The sequence below is a fragment of the Hydra viridissima genome, unplaced genomic scaffold (assembly GCF_058129835.1).
Source record: "Hydra viridissima isolate aposymbiotic clone 2 unplaced genomic scaffold, HvirCarnegie_v1 scaffold_8, whole genome shotgun sequence".
NCBI classification, from domain to species: Eukaryota; Metazoa; Cnidaria; class Hydrozoa; order Anthoathecata; family Hydridae; genus Hydra; species Hydra viridissima.
In genome coordinates this window covers 11,171,789-11,193,218 of record NW_028324307.1, presented here as the reverse complement: position 1 = coordinate 11,193,218, position 21,430 = coordinate 11,171,789, and the positions used below count along the sequence as shown (strand labels likewise).

General features: G+C 30.4%; 2 protein-coding genes across 2 annotated transcripts; one reads left to right on the top strand and one right to left on the bottom strand.

The window, feature by feature from the left end:
• Positions 1-881: 881 nt before the first annotated feature.
• On the bottom strand, positions 882-20,385 carry LOC145186562 (ATP-dependent translocase ABCB1-like). Its single transcript, XM_090095507.1, has 20 exons — positions 19,959-20,385; positions 18,763-18,814; positions 18,307-18,668; positions 17,610-17,906; positions 17,212-17,328; positions 16,286-16,454; positions 16,085-16,195; positions 15,238-15,363; positions 8,495-8,701; positions 8,014-8,184; positions 5,971-6,489; positions 5,637-5,738; positions 5,028-5,105; positions 4,230-4,313; positions 3,818-4,122; positions 3,584-3,724; positions 3,257-3,413; positions 2,662-3,063; positions 2,359-2,505; positions 882-1,319 (listed from the first exon to the last, which is right to left on the bottom strand). The coding sequence occupies exons 1-20, from the start codon at positions 20,090-20,092 to the stop codon at positions 1,128-1,130; spliced, it is 3,873 nt and encodes a 1,290-aa protein (XP_089951633.1). The 5' UTR covers positions 20,093-20,385; the 3' UTR covers positions 882-1,127.
• On the top strand, positions 8,973-11,811 carry LOC149885065 (uncharacterized). The gene is made up of 2 exons (XM_090095535.1): positions 8,973-9,040; positions 10,833-11,811. The coding sequence occupies exon 2, from the start codon at positions 10,863-10,865 to the stop codon at positions 11,427-11,429; it is 567 nt and encodes a 188-aa protein (XP_089951661.1). The 5' UTR covers positions 8,973-9,040; positions 10,833-10,862; the 3' UTR covers positions 11,430-11,811.
• Positions 20,386-21,430: the final 1,045 nt, after the last annotated feature.

The following is a 21,430-nucleotide window of genomic DNA, read 5'->3' as shown; positions in this document are numbered from 1 at the left end:
TCATGCTCTATTGTTAGTCTCTGCAAGAATTACACTTTTTAAAAAGTCAAATGTTTTATAGATCAAAAAAGTTAAAGACACTTTGGATAACTTTTCCCGTAAATATGAGTGTAAAACAAACTCTTGCATTAGAAGTGAATACTGACCTCAGCGGTAAACAATATTAAATGATCAGAAACTTAGCCCAAGGACACATTTATCCCCTTCTTCCAATGTTTTGATATTTTTTCCCCCATGCATTCAGTTGCATTAATTTTTATAAAGCTGTGTTTATATAGATAGTATAACAATATCAATAATAGCAGCTGAAATAAATAATGGTAATTGTGCCAGAAACTCATTATTTAAATTTCACATTAAGGATTAACTAGCATGTCTCGTTATGTCCCGTTAAAAAGATGTAAATTCCGGGAAATTGTTTTGTCCGGGACATCTCGTCTCGTCTCGGTATCATCCCGGATTTCGAGTGAAAATTGAAAATTGTCTCCATATTTGTCGCTAATCGGGACAAAGCTTTTAGAATCGTCTCGTCTCGACTAAAAAAAAATAACGAGACGCAGACGCTTAGTGCTAATCTCGCATCACACCACTATTAATTCACACCCAGGTGACGCCCTAGTGCTCTGACATGTAGCGGACATCATCGCGAGTTCCGATGGGAAAGAGAAAAGAATCTAATGCATATTACTTTAACTTTATAAGCGATAAAAAATTATAAGCAGTAGTAAAAATTCCATTTTTGAAATAGCTCTTCTCAAATGTTATATTTTTTAGCGAAAGAAAATAACTATTAATAACTAACATAATTTGCTACATATTTTTAGTACTCAGTTATAAATTAAAAAGAAAAAAAAAAAAAAAATGAGAAGAAAAAAACGAACTTTTTTTTTTGCTAATGAACAAGAAATTTTCCCAAAGACAGTTTTTATACAATTTTTTATTTTTTAAACTAAAAATTTTATCACTATAAGAAATCTACATAACTAGAAATTCATTTTTGTAAATAAATATATCTATAAAGAAAATTTAAAAACAGGCCATTTAACAGTAAAGTATATTCCACAAATAAGCTAGTATATAAAAATGTTAAAGCGCAAAAAATTCCGCAGCAACGAATTGCGGACGTTTTAAAGTTGTGCTTGATTTAATTGGTAGTACACATTTCTCCGAGCAATAAGATCAGAATGTGTTCCTACCTCCACTACCTGTCCGTTTTGCATTACTATGATCACATCGGCATTCTGAATAGTAGAGAGTCTGTGGGCGATGACAATCGAAGTGCGGTTTTCCGTGGCAGCATCTAATGCTTCTTGGACGATCTTTTGAAAGAATTTTAAAAAATTTAAAACATTATCATAAAAAAAAAAGATTATCGCTATAGTAAAACTAATCATCCCCATCACCATCACCATCATCATCATCACCATCACCATCATCACCATCACCATCATCACCATCACCATCACCATCAACATCATCACCATCATCATCATCATCATCATCATCATCATCATCATCATCATCATCACAATCATCATCATCATCATCATCATCATCATCATCATCATCATCATCATCATCATCATCATCATCATCATCATCATCATCATCATCATCATCATCATCATCATCATCATCATCATCATCATCATCATCATCATCATCATCATCATCATCATCGCCATCTCTACTCCCATCATACTATTAATACTAATCACTATCATTAATAATCATTACCATCCAAAAAATTTTTTTCACTGCCATCGTAGTGATCAGTTATCACAGAGTAGCCATTAAGATTACCATCATCGTACGATGATAGTAATTAAAGTAAGCACAACCTTAGTAATAGTCACCTTTGTTATTGGTGGTGTCACTGCAATCAGCAATAAAATATCTTTAAAAAGTGTAATAAAAGTTTCTAAATTTTTTTAAATTCGAAAACATTTTAGTTAACTACCTTCTACAGATTTTTTGAGAAAAAACAAACAAACAAAAACGGATTCAGCCTTATCGATAGTAGCAGTCGAATTTCCTCAGCAACATCTGCGTTGAATTTTTCTCTCTTTTTTTTTTAGACCTCTCTTTTCAGCAAAAATAAATAAATAAAATAAAAAATATCTGCAAATTTATTTAGTAAAAATAGGATATTGATTATGAAAAAACTCTAGGCATGAAACTGCGAAAAATACGCGAAAATTGCGCAAGGTTTATTACATATAAATTGAAAATATCTTAGTAAATAGCAGACTTCTTTTCATGAATATCTTTTCATGAATATCTTTCATAAGGTAAATTTTATTTAGACATTAAAAAGAAAATTAATCTAAAGAAAAAAAAAAAAAAAAAAAACTAGACCTTTTCGTTTTCAGAATCCAGGGCGGAAGTAGCCTCGTCAAGTAGCATAATTTTTGGATTTCGAATTAAAGCACGGGCAATAGCAATTCTTTGCTTTTGCCCACCCGATATTAGAGTACCCTTGTCTCCTACCTCTGTTTCATAGCCCTATCAAAAAAAAAAAAAAAGAAGCTATCTTGAATCGCAATATAAAGGATTATGATTTCCATTATTGAATCTTGAAATCATATTGAAATTATATTATCTAACAAATACTGGAATGATTATCATTACAACTATTGAATCAAAAATTGCAATTTTTACTTTTGGCAGGTTGGACACAAATCCATGAACGTTTGCTTTTTTAGCAGCTAGCTCAATGTCTTCCATGCTAACCTCATTTTCTAAGCCATAAGTAATATTTTCTTTTATACTTCTTGCAAATAAAACCGGCTCTTGAGAAACAAGCCCTAAAGATGAACGCAATGACTTCAAGTTGAACTTTTTTATGTCAACACCGTCAATTTTGATTACACCACTGGGGGGGTCGTAAAATCTTTCAAGAAGACCGATGCATGTGCTTTTTCCACAACCAGATGAACCAACTAAAGCAACTTTTTGACCACATTTAATTTTAAGTGACAACTTATTTAATACTTTAGCATCAAGACGTGCAGGATAACTAAACTCGACATCATCAAACTCTACTTCCCCTCGAGCTGAAGTCTATAAAAACAAAGAAGCCCAATCAATAAAAAAACTCAAATGTTAGTTATCAATACACATCTATAATAGTAATAAATAGAAACAAAAGAAAATAACTTAAAATAATCTGTATAAAGAAGTAAATAAATTTTAGACAAAAAAACGTTGAAACTATTTTTTCAATCAAAATTAAAAGCTTAATTATTTTTCACACCAAATTTTCTCCAGATTTCTCAAATGAGTCAATCTTTGGAACTCGGTCAAGAAGCTTAAACAGGCGAGCAGCAGAAACTTTTGCTTCTACAAAGTTTGGCGCCATTGATGAAATTTGACCAGCAATGAGTGCACCAAACACAGTTGCTAAAATAACCCTAAAACACAGAATTCTCAGGAAGCTACATAAAGAATTCTCCGAAAACAAATAAAAGGATTCTGCAAGTTTTAAAAACAAAATTTTATCTCTTTGCAACGAATAAATACTGCTTTTTCTTCAAACAAAGATTTATTAACAACCATTGTTCAAAAAAAAAAAAAAGTTCACTTGAACATATCTGAAAAACCCAATTCTTTATCTTGAACAAGTTTTCCACCAAGGGTAAATGCAGCAGCATTTGCTAACATCATAACTGAACCAGATAGACCAAATGTTACTCCATAAGCTAAGGAATTGCAAATCGATTTCCTTAAAGATATAAACAGTGTTGTAATTGATTCTCAGCAACTTATTTAAACAACCAATTTGTAAAGAGGAGCAAAAAAAGTTATTTGAATTTACCTGAGTGGCCCATAAAGTTTATTTTTAAATTCATCAATGAAGTAAACTTCCTTGCCCAGTGAGGCTACAGTCCTTATATTTGTAATGGCTTGTTGTGCTGAGGCGCTTGCATCAACTAGATGCTTGTTCTGCTCTGCAGCAAAATTTAAAAATATTTTCATATGTGCAGCGCCTGCAATTAAAAGAACTGGAGCAAAACCAAGCAGTAAAAGGGTAAGCTTCCAACTATAGTAGAATGCTACGACAAGTGATGTAATTCCCATTACAACTATCTGTGTCATGCTATTAAGTCGTGAAGATGTTGCCTTGTTAAAATAAAAAGTAACAGAATTAAAACTCTTATTTTACAGGGCATTGCACTTAATAAGAATTAAATAAAAAAATATCAAAAATTGTTATGTCTAGATCTAACCCCTTTCACTGCAGATGCATCAGAAGTAAGTCTCACAGTCAAAGCACCTGTTGTGTTCATTGGATCATCAAAAAATGAAGCATCCTACAAATAAAAAACGATCTCTAAAATACATTTAATAATGACAGGCCTGTAGTTCCATTTGTGCATTTAGATGGCAACGAAGTACATTTGTGTTGACTGAACTAAACAAACATACTTATGACTTTTAGAAAGATTATTGTATCTAGATCTAGAATAAAAATAAGATACCTTTAGGTGAAACATTTTTATAATTTTCAATTCTAAATGCTTAATTATTTTTTAGTTTTAAGTAAAACTCAAATATCTTAACCAAACTTTAGGATCCTGTATACTTTTCTATCCCGCAAAATCCTGTATACCACTCTATCTTATAAAATCCTGTATACTACTGGATTATGCGTTATTCCTGATACTACTGGATTATCCCAGACCCTGTATACTACTGGATTATGCCTTAACCTAAAAGAAATAAAATTCTGATTGGGCTTGGGTTATCATTTCAACAGTAAGGGAAAACTGTGATGGTAATCATGCTTTAGCAAAAATGACACCGACTTCAAATGGCAGAAGTACCCTAAATTAGCATTAAGAAGTTTTTTATTTTATTGGTTTCTACAGACTACTGTTAAGTGTGGATTATTTACTCCAGCTAAAAAAAAGTAAACTTCAACTTGATTCTTGAAAAAAAAAAAAGACAAGCTTGTGGTAGCTACTAAAGAGAAGGTAATTGTTTTGCCAATCAAAATACTAATACTAAAAACAATAGAGGATTACTTGACGCAGAACTGCAGTAAAAGCTTCTCTTCTTAACCTTCGAGTTAAAATTTCTCCAGCAATTCCAAATAGTAAGTTCTAATAATCAGAGAAAAAACATGTAAGAACACTGCAAATATTTTGAAAAATGTCACAAAGAAGTTGTTTTATTAGGAAAAAATGCATAAATTATGTGCAACTTAACAAGTTGTAACATACTTAGAATTTTAGCTTAATCATGAGTTTTTTTATTTTTCTAAATTTTAAAAACTACAGTTTTAATAAAGTTTATATTTTTGTTATGTAGTGTGAAATATCTCTTATTCACAACATTGGCATTGAAGCAGATGGCATTGAGGATATCACAGATATTTATAGATCTGTTAATCACAATAATGAAAGTAATTCCCATACAACCATCTACTCAAATCATTTTAAATAACTCCTAGAAAATGCTGCACCATCCACAGGAAAACACCTGCATTTACATCATAAGATTAAAAACTTATTGTGCTAATGATGTTAAAAACTTATTGTGCTAATGATATATTTTAAAATGACACCAGCATGAAAAATAAAGGGTTTTTAAGATGTGAAAGGAAAAGGAAGATAATGAATGGACATACTTACTGAAAGAAAAAACCCAACAAAATCAAGAAATCCCAATCCTAAGAAGTAAAGGGACCATTTTTTAGATTCGTTGTGAATTACATCAGCTGGCTTTGAAAATATCTATAACAAAAATAAAAAACTCATTAAAACTTCAGAAACGCCAGTCCTTGTGACCTTCAGAGCAAGAGATTACTTTAAAAAAATGTGAATCATAAAACTTTTTTTTCTTACCAAAATATTTATCAATAATTGGATAAATAAAAAATATCATACTTAAATGAAATTTTAATTAAATGTAAAAAATTATCTGTTTTCTTTACATTGAGAAAAGTAAATATTCATGCTTGCTTACCTTGATTAGCTCACTAATAATTAAAGAAAATAAAACAGGGAATGCACCAATTATAGCAGCAAAAATCATTCCTGAAATAAGATATGGCAATTCACTTGCATTTAATTTTAAAATTCTAGTAATGGGAGCAGGTTCAACTTTATCCTCTTTGTCTGTTTTCTTATCATTTTCTTTTTGTGTAACAAGCGTTGATGATTTTGATTTATCTTCAACAGAAAGTGAGCGTGATATCTGTGACTGAATCTTTTCTGTTAAATCCATTTTTTTGTTGCCTTCAGAAAAACCTTCCATTAATTCATCACCCATTTCTTCATTAAGATCAATAGAGAGTTCTAAATCTTCTGCTTCCAGATTTTTCTGAACTAAAATCAACTGGTAGTAGAGACCTTTTCTAGATAATAACTCTTTATGTGCTCCAAATTCTGCAACTTTTCCATCTTTAACAACTACTATAACATCAGCATTTTTTACTGTTGAAAGACGATGAGCAATAATTATTGTTGTCCTTCCTCTCCTGACCTACACAAAGTAAACTTATGAAAAAACTGTATTTTACTTCATATCCAATCAAATTAAATTAAAACTTTTTTTATCAAAAATATGTTATTAACACAATTAATTTTGAAAAGGAAAAAAGAGATATTGATGGCTAATTAGATATAAACACATACACACACACACACACACACACACACACACACACACACACACACACACACAGATGAATATATGTAGACCTTTTGTATTCTCATTCATTTTAAATGAATGAGAATATGTGTTTGTGTTTTATGAAATGTTAGTATGAGAAATAGGAAACAAAATAATAAAGCAAAAGAATATCATTTATGCTTGTGAACATATTTATTACTATAACTGTTATATTTACACATGAAAAAGTTTCTGCCCATGTAATATCTATTGACACAGTAGGAATTTAAATGACACATCTGGTGTGTTGAAAATATTTTTTTTTTTTCATAGAAGATTGAGAGAACATAAACATTGCTCAATATACACAAAATCACAAAAAAACGCAAATCCAAATTGGAAGAAAAATTGTATCAAAAAGTTGTTTCATTTGGTGAACCCAACCATAAACAATATTATTGAAAAATATTATGTGGTTTAAAAGATCATGTGGTTTAAAAGATCATGTACATAGTAAAAGACAGAGAATAACATTTAAAATAAATGATCTACAAAGTAGATCATATCATTAAATGCAAATCAACTGCTAAAATGGCAACAAAACTGCTGCCAAAATAGAACACAAGCTAATGGATGAAAACCTAGCTAATATTAGTCATAGTACTGTTGCAAAAAGACTAAATGATGTAGGAGTTTTTGTTTATATATGTATTAAAAGCCAATAATCAATAAAAAGAATAAGGCTTGACTTTAATTTGCCAAAGATCACCTTAATTATACAATCACCAGACTTTAATCCAATAGAACACTTATGGAAAATACTAGATCATCAACTTCAAAAGCATAAATATTCAAATCAAGCTGAATAATTCACATAATTAAAGGAAGAACAGGATAAAATTCCACCTGCTTATATTAATCAACTGAGTCATTGTGCAGCCAGTAATGTTGTAAAGGTATGACTGCAAAATATAATAACTATAACAATCCATTATGAAAGATATTAAGCATGTGTGTAAAAGACAAAAACTGAGGGAGACAGATTATGTTGCTTAATGCTGTTTAGCATTTTTGGCTTAGTTTAGTAGTACAATAATAAAAAAAGTTTGGTAAACAAGAGAACATAGATACTGAAAAGAGCTGAGAATACTTTTCTAGCTATGTAGCTCTATAGGTCTGGTAAATGTATTTTTTGCTATATTTATTAAACAAAAACTTCATTTAAAAATTAAATAAGAAAAGTTTTTTTTTCTTCAAAACACTCTGTTCAAAACAACACCATTCAAAAGGTTTTTGTTATGAACAGAGTTTAAAATTTCTTCTCTCACCAATAATAGTGTGAAAAAAAAACTCATACTAGAATGTATACATTTGAAGTTATTTTTTTAATCTTACTTTGTCTAAAGCTTCCTGCACAATCTTTTCACTTTCAGAATCTAACGCTGATGTTGCTTCATCAAACAATAAAATCTTTGGATTTCTGATCAATGCTCGAGCGATAGCAATTCTTTGTTTCTGACCTCCAGATAAGTGAGCTCCTCTTTCACCAACCCTCGTATCGTATCCCTAATAAATGTATCGTATCCCTAATAAATGTATCGTATCCCTAATAAATGTATCATATCCCTGATAAATGTATCGTATCCCTAATAAGTGTATCGTATCCCTAATAAATGTATCATATCCCTAACAAATGTATTGTATCCCTAACAAATGTTTCATATCCCTAAAAAATGTATCGTATCTTTAACAAATGTATCTTATCCCTAATAAATGTATTGTATCCCTAATAAATGCCATTCATGCAGTTAACTTATAAAAAAAATAGTATAAATAAATAATAACAGCACAAAAAACTAGTTAAACATCATTTAACCTGAGGCAGAGCAGAAATGAAATCATGAGCGTTGGCATTTTTTGCAGCATCTACAATATCATTATTTGATACTTTGTTTATTGCACCAAAGCGTATGTTTTCAGCAATAGTCATGTCAAACAAAATAGGTTCTTGGCTCACAACACCAATATTTGCACGCATACTTTTCAAATTTAAACTCTTTATGTCTTGGCCATCAAACTGGATCTAAGCAAGCAAAAATTTAAAAACAAAATTTTTAATAACTATATCTCTCTCACTCTCTCCAACACCCAAACTTTTTTCAGAGAGTTTGTTTTGCTCACAGTTTGTTTTGTTATCTCGCATCAAATTGTAAACAACTTTCTGAAAAATGCTTTTAATGTGCTACTTGCAGAAATGTCGCAAAAACTCATTTTAGATAATGCAACTTTTATTCTATGGAGTCATGAAGCATGTAGAAACTGTTTTCAATGTTACAATTGATTTTTTTTTTCTAGCATTCTGTGGTTGAATGAGTTTATGGCTTTTTGAATCTTCTGTTAACACCTTGATTCTTTGACTCAGGTAGGCATCCTTGACTCTTTTTTTATTACAACAACACCTTGGTACTGTAAATATTAAGAGTAATTGATGCAAATGTATTCATTATCAGTAATTAATGTAAAATTTATTTATTGCCAATACCAAATATATACCAAAGTTACAAAACTTTTTATTGAATATTCAAGATAATAGAAAAGTAAAAATCAGTCAAATTGACAAGGTTTGGGGCAAGGCTTGTAAATGTAGATTGCCACAATTAAAGCTTTATACATAAAAATTTACTTAACAAACATTTTTTAATTTATTATTTATATAAAATTTTTCTAAATTTGATTAGAGAGTGTGAGCAGTAGCCCACCTTTCCCCTTTTCTCATCCCCCTGTAGCAACAAAATAAAGCCATGCAAGGTATTCATTACTATTTTCACTAAAAAAAAAAATCATACCCAAAAACCCAAGATCAAAAACCTTTTCAAAAGCTTTTCAGGTTTTGTACTCAGATTCTTACTTTTATTAACTTTAAAATTAATGAAACTAAATTATGAAGACAATTAACCTAGTCAATTACGATTACATTTTAAAGTGATAATGAAGCACATTGGAATATATATTTTTTGATTAGTATAATTCCATACTCTACTTAATAAAGATTAACTAAACACAAAGAACTTTTAAAATTGATTTAAATGGTGTTTAATCTGTAAGCATATCTCTTGATTTCAAGTATCTGTAGATCCCGACAAGCACTTCACCCTTTTTGGAAAAAGTTGACTACCAACTTAAAGAAACAATCATCAAGATTACACAAAATGTTATCAATTTAATTTATCTATTGACTCTTTAGATTTATACAAAGTTTTATGCCCAAAGTACAATACCATTAGTTTGTTATCGTTTAAACTTTATAACTGTATGCTGGATGAAAAACAAGCCATTTCCTCTTTACACAAATATTTTGACTGAGGAGACAGTGACTGAGTAGATTAGCTTACTATAAACTTACATTTTCTATATCCATAAAGAAAATAAAAGTCCAAGGCTGACTAAAATAAATGTAAACGCTTTAGTAAATATCAAATCATTATGCTTCTTTCAAAACTGTTATCAATTTTGAGACATTAAAGAAACTAAACCTGCTAATCCTGATAATGGGTATCATGATTCTCAGCTAGTATTGTCTTCATACAGGATTGACTAATGAGAGTGAAATCAAACAGGATGACTAATTTAATAATTAATTGACTTGATAGCCTATTGTCTTTTTCAACATGCCTGCTTTTAGAACAAAAAATGATTTAAATAAAAATGTAACACCACTAAATGTAATTGATGTAATCTATATATTTAATAACTGATTATTAGTGTATATCTGTATATTAGGGTGGTTTTTTTTATATGGAAAAATTTTTTTTTTTAAATTTTAAATGGCACAACCTCTTTTTTGGTGAAGTCTGATATAAAAAGTATATAGTTAAAATATTTTGGTCCCCCAAACCCTATTTCGGAACCCTAAATTGACCAAAATTTGTCTAATACCTTAACCTTGTAGTTCTATTTTTATTTTATACAAAATACTGCTATAAATTGATCTAAAAAAAAATAATATAAAGTATAAGAATGTTACATCATAGATAGTTCACAGAAGACTGGAAAGTACAACCAAATTTAGATTTACCCTCTCAGCATTATTTTCCAAAAATTGCTCCTAAATGCATATTTTGATTTCATTATTAAAAAATATAGGGAAAATAGGGGGGTGGGGGGTGTATCATAATTATATATATTAAATTTCTATTATATTCTTTCTATTATAGTAAAAAAGTATAAAAATATTACTTAAGAAGATGGCTGCTTCAGAGAAAGCAACACACTCAACTACTAATGTTTGGCTAGTTGGACATATTCTCTCAACAATAGATTTGCTGAGTCAGTTGCCAACAAGTGGTGTTGTCCTACGTAGAGTTTTTTATGAAATGATAATCAAAAAGTCAACTCTTTCAATATCCTGCAACACAGTTGCAGATGAAGTTATGATTTTCTGGTTTAAAGCTAATATTCCAACTATAGCAAAGCCTCATGTAATTGCTAAACTAAAGTATTTTCACAAGCAATATATCCAAGTGTCTAAGAACAGAAGTAGAAAATCAGCTACTCAACATAGCTATCAAGAAAAATTCACTGCCAAGATGAATACACTTTTTGATATTGCCCATGATGAATGGGATTGTCTCATCAAGATAAATGAAGATAAACAATTTCTGATAGACCAGAGAGGTCCCCGAAAGATTTCAATGACATCAGAAGACTTAATGTATGAGAAAGCAGCTGTAAAATACAGAAAACGCAAGCTTGAAGAAAAAAAAGGCGCTTTGAACAACATAAAGAAAGTAAGATTATATCTACAGATATAGGAATACTTTGGATGAAAATTCTGACTGTGATATGTCAATTTAAACACTAAAAACGTTTTTTATCGCCCAAATACTTCAAAACATTCTACTATGAACACTAGTCATCTCTTGATTACAATATCCAAACGTTGTATTCTTGACAATCAACTCTTTCATGCAGCATTAGACCGAACAAAAATAACACCACGACAAGCAATAATGGTTGTCACACCAGCACTAGCTGCAATCGGTATTGATGTAAATAAACTAACATTTTCACATTCCACTCTAATGGAAGCTCGAACTACACCTCATGAATCTCTAGCAATAGCAGTAAGAAAAAATGTTCAACCCTTGGTTTCACTAGTTGCTTATTTTGATGGTAAAATGTTGTTGAATGTTGTTAGAACCAGACGAGAATGTCTGCCAATTGTTGCATCTGGCTTGGATATTGAGAAATTATTAGGGATCCCTGAGATACTTGCTGGTACTGGCGCTCTAATGGGACAAAAGGTAGTTGAGTTCATTCATGAATGGCCTGGCGTTGAGGAGCATCTTGCAGGTCTTTGCTTTGACACAACTGCAAGTAATACAGGAAGTCATAATGGGGCAAAAACTGTCATACAGAAGTCAATGAATCGAAGAGTTTTGTTTTTAGCCTGTTGACATCATATTCTTGAAATCTATGCAAAGGCAGTGTTTGATGTGTTTTTTGTTTCAAAAGGACCAAACATTGAACTTTTTGGTAGAGTGAAGTCCCAGTGGGAGCTAATAGAAAAATCAAAGTTTGAACCACTTAAAAGTGATAAAAGCGGAGCTGGATGCCTTACAAAGTTTGAAAAAGAGTGACTTGCATCTCAAAAATCCAATGTGGTGCAAAATTTGAAAAAATACTTAAAGGAAACGCAACCACGTGATGACTATAAAGAATTCGGAAGACTAGCTCTTCTCCTTTTGGAAGAAAATAATGATACAACAACTATTTGCATTCCTGGGGCTTAACATCGTGCAAGATGGATGGCTAAAGGTATATACTGTTTAAAAATTTTTGGTTTTTGTCATCAGTTAAATATCACAGAGAAAGAAATTGGGATTTTAAGAAGAATATGTCTCTTCATAACCACAATATATGCATGTTTCTGGTTTTTAGCACCTCTCACAACAGAAGCACCAATAAATGATCTCCTTTTTTTAAAAGTAATTGAGAACTATTGTCAAGTTGACAGCAAAGTTGCAAATGTTGCAAAAAACAAAATTAACTTTCAGTTATGGTATTTAAGTGAAGATCTAGCTGCTTTTCTATTATTCAGTGATAAAATTTCTGTTGAAGAGAAAATGGATATTGTAAATGCCTTACAAAAAGAACCATTACCAGGTGACAATAGAAGACTTGCTCCAAACAAGACTTACACATTCTCTAAACTTTCTATAGCTAACTTTGTTACACGACGCTCAATGAACTTGTTTGACTCTCTCAATCTACCAAAAGAATTCTTGACATAGTCTAAAACTTGGGCTAATCGTGATGACTACAAGTCTGCTTGTAAGATAGTTTGTGCCATGAAAGTGGTTAATGACTGTGCAGAACAGGCAGTTAAATTAGCCACTGACTTTAATGAAGTTTTGACAAAAAACGACAATCAACGTCAGCTTCTCTACCAAGTAGTTGAGTATCATAGAAAACATTTTTCAACTAAAGCTACAAAGAAACAGTTAAGACATAATCATTCCAAATAACAACAATTTAATCTATTCAAATATGCATATATATATATATATATATATATATATATATATATATATACTACTGTGATCAAAAAGTAAGGTGAATTTTTTTATAAAATGAAAAATCTTTATTTATTCTTCCAAATCTGTATCGTCCCCCTCAAAATAATCCCCCCCGGCCCCAATGCACTTTTGCCAACGTTTTTTCCAGTCTTTGAAGCATGCCGAAAAGTCCTCGGTAGGGATACCCTTCAATGCGCGAGCCGATTCACGTTGGATCTCTTCAATGGACTCAAAACGATTTCCCCGGAGTGGTCTCTTGAGCTTTGGGAACAGCCAGAAGTCACACGGTGCTAAGTCGGGCGAATACGGTGGTTGTGGAGCAACATGGGTAGAGTTTTTGGCGAAAAACTCACGAAGAACCAGTGCTGTGTGCGAAGGCGCATTATCATGGTGCAAAATCCAAGAGTTATTGGCCCATAATTCCGGTCTCTTTTTGCGAATAGCTTCACGCAAACGTCGCATAACGCTTAAATAATATTCCTTGTTGACAGTTTGGCCAGTTGGAAGGAATTCGTAGTGCACGACACCACAATAATCAAAGAAAACAGTCAACATGACCTTGATTTTTGAGCGACTTAACGCGACGCTCTTTTTCAAAGAAATTGAGAAATTTCGGCACCAAACGTGATTTGAGTCTTCTGAGGCCCAAATGATCCTTCAAAATCGCTTGCACCGACCCAAATGATATTCCAACCATGTCAACAAGGTCTCGAATGGTTAACCGACGATTTGCAAGCAATTCTTTGATTTTGTTGATGTGGCGATCATCAATCGAAGTCGATGGTCGTCCGGAGCGTTCCAAGTCATCAACATGTTCTCGGCCTTCTTTGAAGTCTTTGTACCACTTGTAAACATTTTTTTGAGACATAGTCTCTTCACCGAAGGCCTTTTGCAACATTCGATACGTTTCAGCAGCAGAAATATCATTCCGCAAACAAAATTTAATAGCACTTCTTTGCTCAACAAAATTAGACATCATGAAAATCGCCGAATGCACTTTTGGTACTTCAGAAACAAGCGTAAACAAAAAAAAATAATTATGAGTTTGACATGTAATTTGGCGCAAATGTTAATGGCATTCCTACCAACTTAAAAATAAAAAAGATTGGACGATTCGAATAAGGCGGGAAGTTTAAATTAAAAATTCACCTTACTTTTTGATCACAGTAGTATGATATGAACTAAATATATAGTTAAATATATTATAATAATATTAATATATGGCTATTGTTTTTCTGTTATATTTTAATTTAGTTATAGGTTTGATTAAATTATGTATGTTATTTCATCCAAATAATATTAAAATTTGTTATTTGTAATATGTTTTCTTGAACGCATAAAAGAAATTTTAATTCTTTTAAAAGTTTCATTTACAATATTTTTTGTTATTTTTAAATTTATAAACTTCAATTATGGCTGAGGTAGAAATGGCTGGTAGAGGGACACCATTTGGGGCATATGGGCCACTGGTACTCACAATTAAAAAAAGAAAAGAAATGTTAAAAAAAGGACCTTTTTTAAGTACTTATAACAGCTTTTTGTATCTTTACCCTCTTCCCCTTGCCCCAAGTTACCCCCACCATATAAATTCATACACTTGTCGTCACCCTAAAAGTAAAACTGCTGCACCTAACACTGGTAATAGTTTGTTTTAATACATTTCAGAAATTTATCATTTTTGAAAAAAACGGTTCTCAAAAAGGCTTAAGAAACAGTTTCGGGTCCTGGCGCCCTAAGGGTGCAGTGTGGGAATAGGTCACTGCTATATACATTCTTATAATTTTTATAACCCTAATAAGTAAAACTGATGCATGTAACACTGATAATAACTGATTTTAATACATTTTAGAAATATGTTATTTTAAACAAAAACAGGGTTCTGAAGGGGTTACAAAGTAGGTGTGGGGGACCACTTCCCATCATCAGTTTGCAAAAAAAAATCATCTGTGAAATTTTTTATTACCTCACCAAATAAGAGGGCGTGCAATATCAAGTTTAAAAAAAACAAAAAAAAATACCACCCTAATGTATATATACTTACAGAGCCATCTGCAACATCATAGAACCGTTGAACAAGTTTGACAATTGTACTTTTGCCACATCCAGATTCTCCAACAAGTGCAACAGTAGATCCTGGTTTTATTACCAAGTCCAACCCATCAAGAATCTATTATAAGAGGAAAAATTGCAGAAAACAAATTTTGATGCATTAGCATAAGTATTAAACTTGCCCTGCTCTTATCATTTGGCACACTTATCATTTGGCATGACGATATTTCACTTCATTTTAAATATCACAGCCATCATTTGGTGCTACTATTTTGTCACCAAATTTTATGCCTTCACTAATAGTACATGAGTTTGTAAAATTCAGAGCTTAATTAAACTGAATCTGTCAAACTCATTAAGAGTGAAATACTTTTAAAAATATTGTATTAGTATGATTACAATACTGCAATTATACTTTTCTCAAGTGAAAAGAAACAATTGAAATAGCAAATCTGCAGCACTTTTTTTTCAAAACCTGTGCTTAGTAAGGATTTTTTTAAATCAAGTTCTCTTTTCAGACAAGCTTCAAATTCCTTCACCCAAATTATTTGTTTATATTGAATATTGTGTCAGTGTATTTATTATTAGAATCTTCTTCTTTCTTTTTCATTTTCAGTTGATAACTTTGATGTAAATCAAATAAAAGTAAACCACTTTTGCCACCTCTTTATTTTCATTGTTTCCTATTAACTCTGTAATTTCAACTTTCATTTTTTGCAACAAGATTTATGTGACTAGTTTATAAATACTCCTAGCTTTTAATACTTGATATACTCACTTTAAGACAATAGTCTATTCATAGGTGAAATTTTAAATTTTTATAGTAACTAAAATAGTACCATAATTTCTGGCCTTGAAGGGTAACTAAAGCGAACATTTGAAAATGTAATTTCTCCATTGATGCTATTCTTTATTTCACCATTATTTGATAAACAATCAATTACTGGTTCCTAAAAAATTGGTAAATTTAAGTTATAGTATTAGAAAAAATTAAAGCAGAAAATATAATAAAAGATTATTAAAGTGTAAATTATACAAACCCTGGCACATATTTGAAATACAACATAAGCTGCTCCTTTTGCACTCATTACACCTTCAAAATTTGGAGCCACTTGACCAATACTAGCAGCACCACTCATAACACAGAAAAACACAACCATCAAATCACCTGCATTTATTTCCTTGTTTGATATTAATTTAGCACCATACCTAATAAAAAGACATATATACTATTGAAATGATATACTATTGAAATGATATACTATTGAAATGATATACTATATAAAGACACATACATAACATTTAAATGAAAAGATTTAAAAGAATTCATCTTTGTTAATTAATAGAAAAACATTTTTCCTCTTCTGTAAATTTATAGTTATCAAAGTAGATCTACTTCACTAATTCAAAGCATTCCTTGCTTTTAAGATAAAAACATAGTGCCAACTTAAATATTATACACAAGTATAATCTAAACTCATTTTAATTTTCAGCACAATATATAAATAATTTCATAAAAACATAATTCATATTTGTTATAGACAAATGTGTTTAAACATGTAAATAAACTAATTTACATTTTCTCTGTAAATAATGATTTTAAAAAAACATTTGATGAACCACACAACTAAACTATTAAAAAAAAGACTATTATATTATATAAATTATATTATATAAAATTATATCAAATTGTGTCAAATTGTATTAAATTATATTAAATTATATTAAATCATATTAAATTATATTAAATTATGTCAAATTATATTAAATTATATTAAGTTAAATCATATTATATAAATCACTACTAAAAAGAACTTAATTTAATACAATTTGCAGATTAACCAAAGTTTACATTAACTATATTCTCACATTCAACTACATTACAGAACTGTTTGAGGAAATCTCAGATAGATTTCAATTTGATTATTTTTAAAAAATTATTAAATGTCAAAAACAAGAAACATACCAAAATGCCAATGCATAGCAGCCAAAAACAGCAATATGAAACATCCCTAGAGATACTCCAACAAAAGCTGACTTTTTGATTCCCGCTTTTTGAGCTCCACTTAACTTTTCATTGTATCTGATTTTTAAAAATCATGCTTAAAAGTTAATAAACTAAAATATAACTGATAAATTCCATTTTGTCATATTAGGTATTCCATAATGCTATCATATTTCAGTATTATTTTATAATTTTAATACACTTAATATTATGTTTTATGTTAATATTATATTTCAGTATTATATATAGGTTTTCATGATGTTTATTGAAAACTTGTCTTAAATTTTTATGCTGCTTTATTTTGTTGAAAAACTATGACCATGACTTTGAAATATAACCTTATTTCTTCAGTTGCATACCTTTTTATTTCTCCTTGCTCACCACCAAAAGCAACAACAGTTTTTATGGAACCTATAACCTCTTCTGCAATTGAACCTGCCTCAGCATATGCTGTTTGCTCTTGTGTGGTAAAGCTTCCAATTACTTTTGCTGTTAAGGCACCACAAATCATTACAGCTGGTGAAATAGCCAAAATAACAAGAGTTAATTTCCAACTGTAAAAAAAGCCAACACCAAAACCCCCAAAAAACATAGCCAATGCTCTTAGTGTCATGCCTACTTTATTTCCAATTCCTGATTCAATTTTTACAAGATCACTTGAAAATAAAGATAAATCAAAAAATAAAGATAAAGAAATGCTGTAATTGCAGGGTTTTTTAACATAAAACAGTTTTTACTAACAACCTAATTCTCTCTTATCTCTCTCTCTCCCTTTCCTCTCTCTCTCTCTATATGTGTGTGTGCATGTGTGTGTCTTTGTGTGTGTGTGTGTGTGTGTGTGTGTGTGTGTGTGTGTGTGTGTGTGTGTGTGTGTGTGTGTGTGTGTGTGTGTGTGTGTGTAGACAGACAGACAGACAGACAGACAGACAGTCAGTCAGTCAGACAGACAGACAGACAGACAGTCAGACAGACAGACAGACAGACAGAGAGAGAGAGAGAGAGAGAGAGAGAGAGAGAGAGAGAGAGAGAGAGAGAAAGAGAGAGAGAGATACTTACTCAGAAAGCCTTGTGGTTAAGGTACCAGGATCATTGATATCAAACCAACCAACATCTTGTCGAAGAATTGATGCATAAAAATTTGTACGGATTTTATAAACCTGGCGAGCAGCAGTAAGTGACCAAAGTGCTGCTTGAAAAAAAGAGCAAACAAACATGATGGAGGCTAGAATACAATAATAAATAGCAAAAGTCTTCATTGAATCTAAAATACTGTAGTTATCATTAACACCAAACTTGACAAACTCTTGAGTTACTTTTCCAAAAATAATAAAAGATGCAGGTTGTGTTATCCCGTTTCCAATAGCTGCAACCGTAGCCAAAAAAATAAGCAGACAGTCAAAAGCATCAGCATATTTAAACTAAAAAAAAAAAAAAACGAAAAGATTTTTTCATGTTTAAGTATACTAGTAAATTAGTTTTTTAAATAGAAGAAAAAGAGAAACAGAAACCTACCAAAGAAAAAAATGAAACGGTAGCGGTTTTTTCATCTTCTTTTTTAGACAACCTCAAAAAAAAAAAATTTTTTTAGGAGCCTCATTTATGTAATTTTTTATGAAGATGTATATATATCATTACTTTAGATAAAGATAGTTGACTTCAATACTAAAACCAAATTATATAACAATTATTTTTCTGAATTATATCGATAATAAGCCCAGAAGTGGCTAGGAGAAATTCACTTTGTTAAATTCCTTTTTCTCAAGAAGGATTTTTTTTTTCTTTAAAATTGTTGTGTAATTACGAGCCATAACTTTTAGAAAAATTGCGCGCTATAAACTTTATTTAACTTTTATAACTTTAAAACTTTTATAACTTTATTTAACTTTTATAACTTTTGAAATTTGCGCGCTAAAAACTTTATTTAACTTTATAAACTTTTATAAACATTGCGCGCTATAAAGTTCATTGACAAAAAAAAAATTTAATCCTGATCAGCAAAAACCATATTTACTAAACCAATGTTCACGATAAGTTTTAAAAAAAATTTTCTATCTTTACTTTTCAATAAAGAAATAGAAAAGTTTTTAGTTTTTAAAGATCAAGTTAAAGAAAAAAAAATGAAGTTATAGAAAAAAAAGAGAATCGTTAATCGTTATAAAAGTTGTTATCATATTTTGTTATAACACCCCAAACCACGCGTGATAAACCCAAACCATGTCTAAAAATATATTTAACAGGAATTAAACTTAAATATGTTATCAAGTTCCAGAAATGAGGCTTTTGTAAAAAAGGAAAGGTTACAATTTTTATAAGTCAAATAGTGTAGAGTAAGTAAAACTGTTATGATAAAAATTTGTATACAAAAAAAGTTTTTAAATATTTACATACATTTTTTTAAAATATAGGTTAGTTTAAATTTAAAGGAAATATATAAACGTTAACAAATAAAAACTCTTAAATTTTAACTACTATGATTTAATCTCGCTAATGAAATATTTTTAATATTATTAAAAAATAAAAGGTGTGAATATTGGTTATGAAGTTAAAAACAACATATTAAGACAATTAATTGCTTCAGCAACTAAAAAAAGTAGAAAAGTATATTTTGGGCCTGTTTCCACCCTCTGAGCTATCCTTCGAAAATGAACTTGAACGAGAACTCGAGAAGTAGAGTTCAGTCTTTATACATAGTTGGTTATTTGGAATACCTGGCATTGTCTTCATTGTTCGTTTTTTCTAAGTCATTTTGAAGAACATTTTGTTTTGTGAACAACACAGTGTCATCAGCATGTTGATTAATAATCACATTTTCATTGGTCATCTTTTTATCAATATCAACCATTTTTGCAACGTGCTATTTCAGTTTAACTCTGCACTCTCTAGAACGTGCAACAAATCTATTTGTTTCGTTTACAAACGTTGTATTTGTCTTTTTAAAGCACGAAGTAAAAAACGCTTAATCAGCAACCGAGATTACACCACGATTTTGCAATGTTTACATCATTCGAGTTTTTTTCGTTATAAAAACTTTCAATCAAAGAAATCAGAAAAAATCAAAACACGAGAAACAATCAACAGCTCAAAAATTTTTAACGAACAACAAAAAGTTTCAACTTTCCTTACTTAAAGTGACATTTAAAGTGATATATTTAAAGCAGTATTTATAGTGATTTGTTACATGCAAAAAAACATCTCATTTATTAAGAAAGAAATAATGGAGTTGAATAAATAGAAGCCGATTTTTAAGTATTTTCTTTTGCCAAATGTTTACTCACGTAAAATAAACAACTTTATCACGTGGTACAAACGTATGATTTAAAAAAAATTCTGACATACTTAGTGAAAAAGAAAAGTGGACCTTTTTTAGGAAAAAAATTCATTTGAAATACTCGATCATTCATATCGTTTCTTTTACAAAAGTAAAGGGTAAACAAAAGTAAGAAATTAATAAAATTTTTGATTTATATAAAATATAATAAAGAAAGCTCAAAGGATTTCCTCAACGTGTTATTAATGACACAAATTGAAATTTACAGCTTTAAATTAACTATAATGTTTTATGCTGTCCCGTTTTTTTATGAAGCTTAATTTGTGAAATTTCTAAGATTATGTTGCTGAATTGATTGATTATAGGTAATTTGATTGATTGATGATTGATGACTGGTTGGGAGTTCCTAACTTTATTTGCTTGCATTCACAATTCACAGGATAAACTCTTGAGCTGAGAAAAGAGCTTCTGATTATTGCAAGCTTTCTTTTACTCACTTTTGGGGTCCAAATGCAGTGAAACATGCCTTAAAAAGATAACGAATAGGAAAAGACGCATATGTAACGTTACATATGCGTCATTACATATGCGTCTTGTTACATTTGCGTCTTTTCCTTTCCGTTTGTAAGTGTTTTTGGGTGGTTAAACAGCTGCTAATGGCATCTTGTTTACATTTTCTATTAGAATTAGCTTCTTTTTAGTACCAATTGTTAATACCACTGCTGAAGTTTCCGCACCATGAATCAGATTTTTTTCCAGAGTATACAGAGAGGCTTTCTTGCATGTTCTGAAATGTCAACATCTCCATAATTTGCTTAAATATTCCTGAATATAATGTTTTAAAAAGTTAAAAAAAAAAAAAAAGATTCCAGATTATTTTTAACGATAGTTAAAAGTTGAGACCACTGCTCA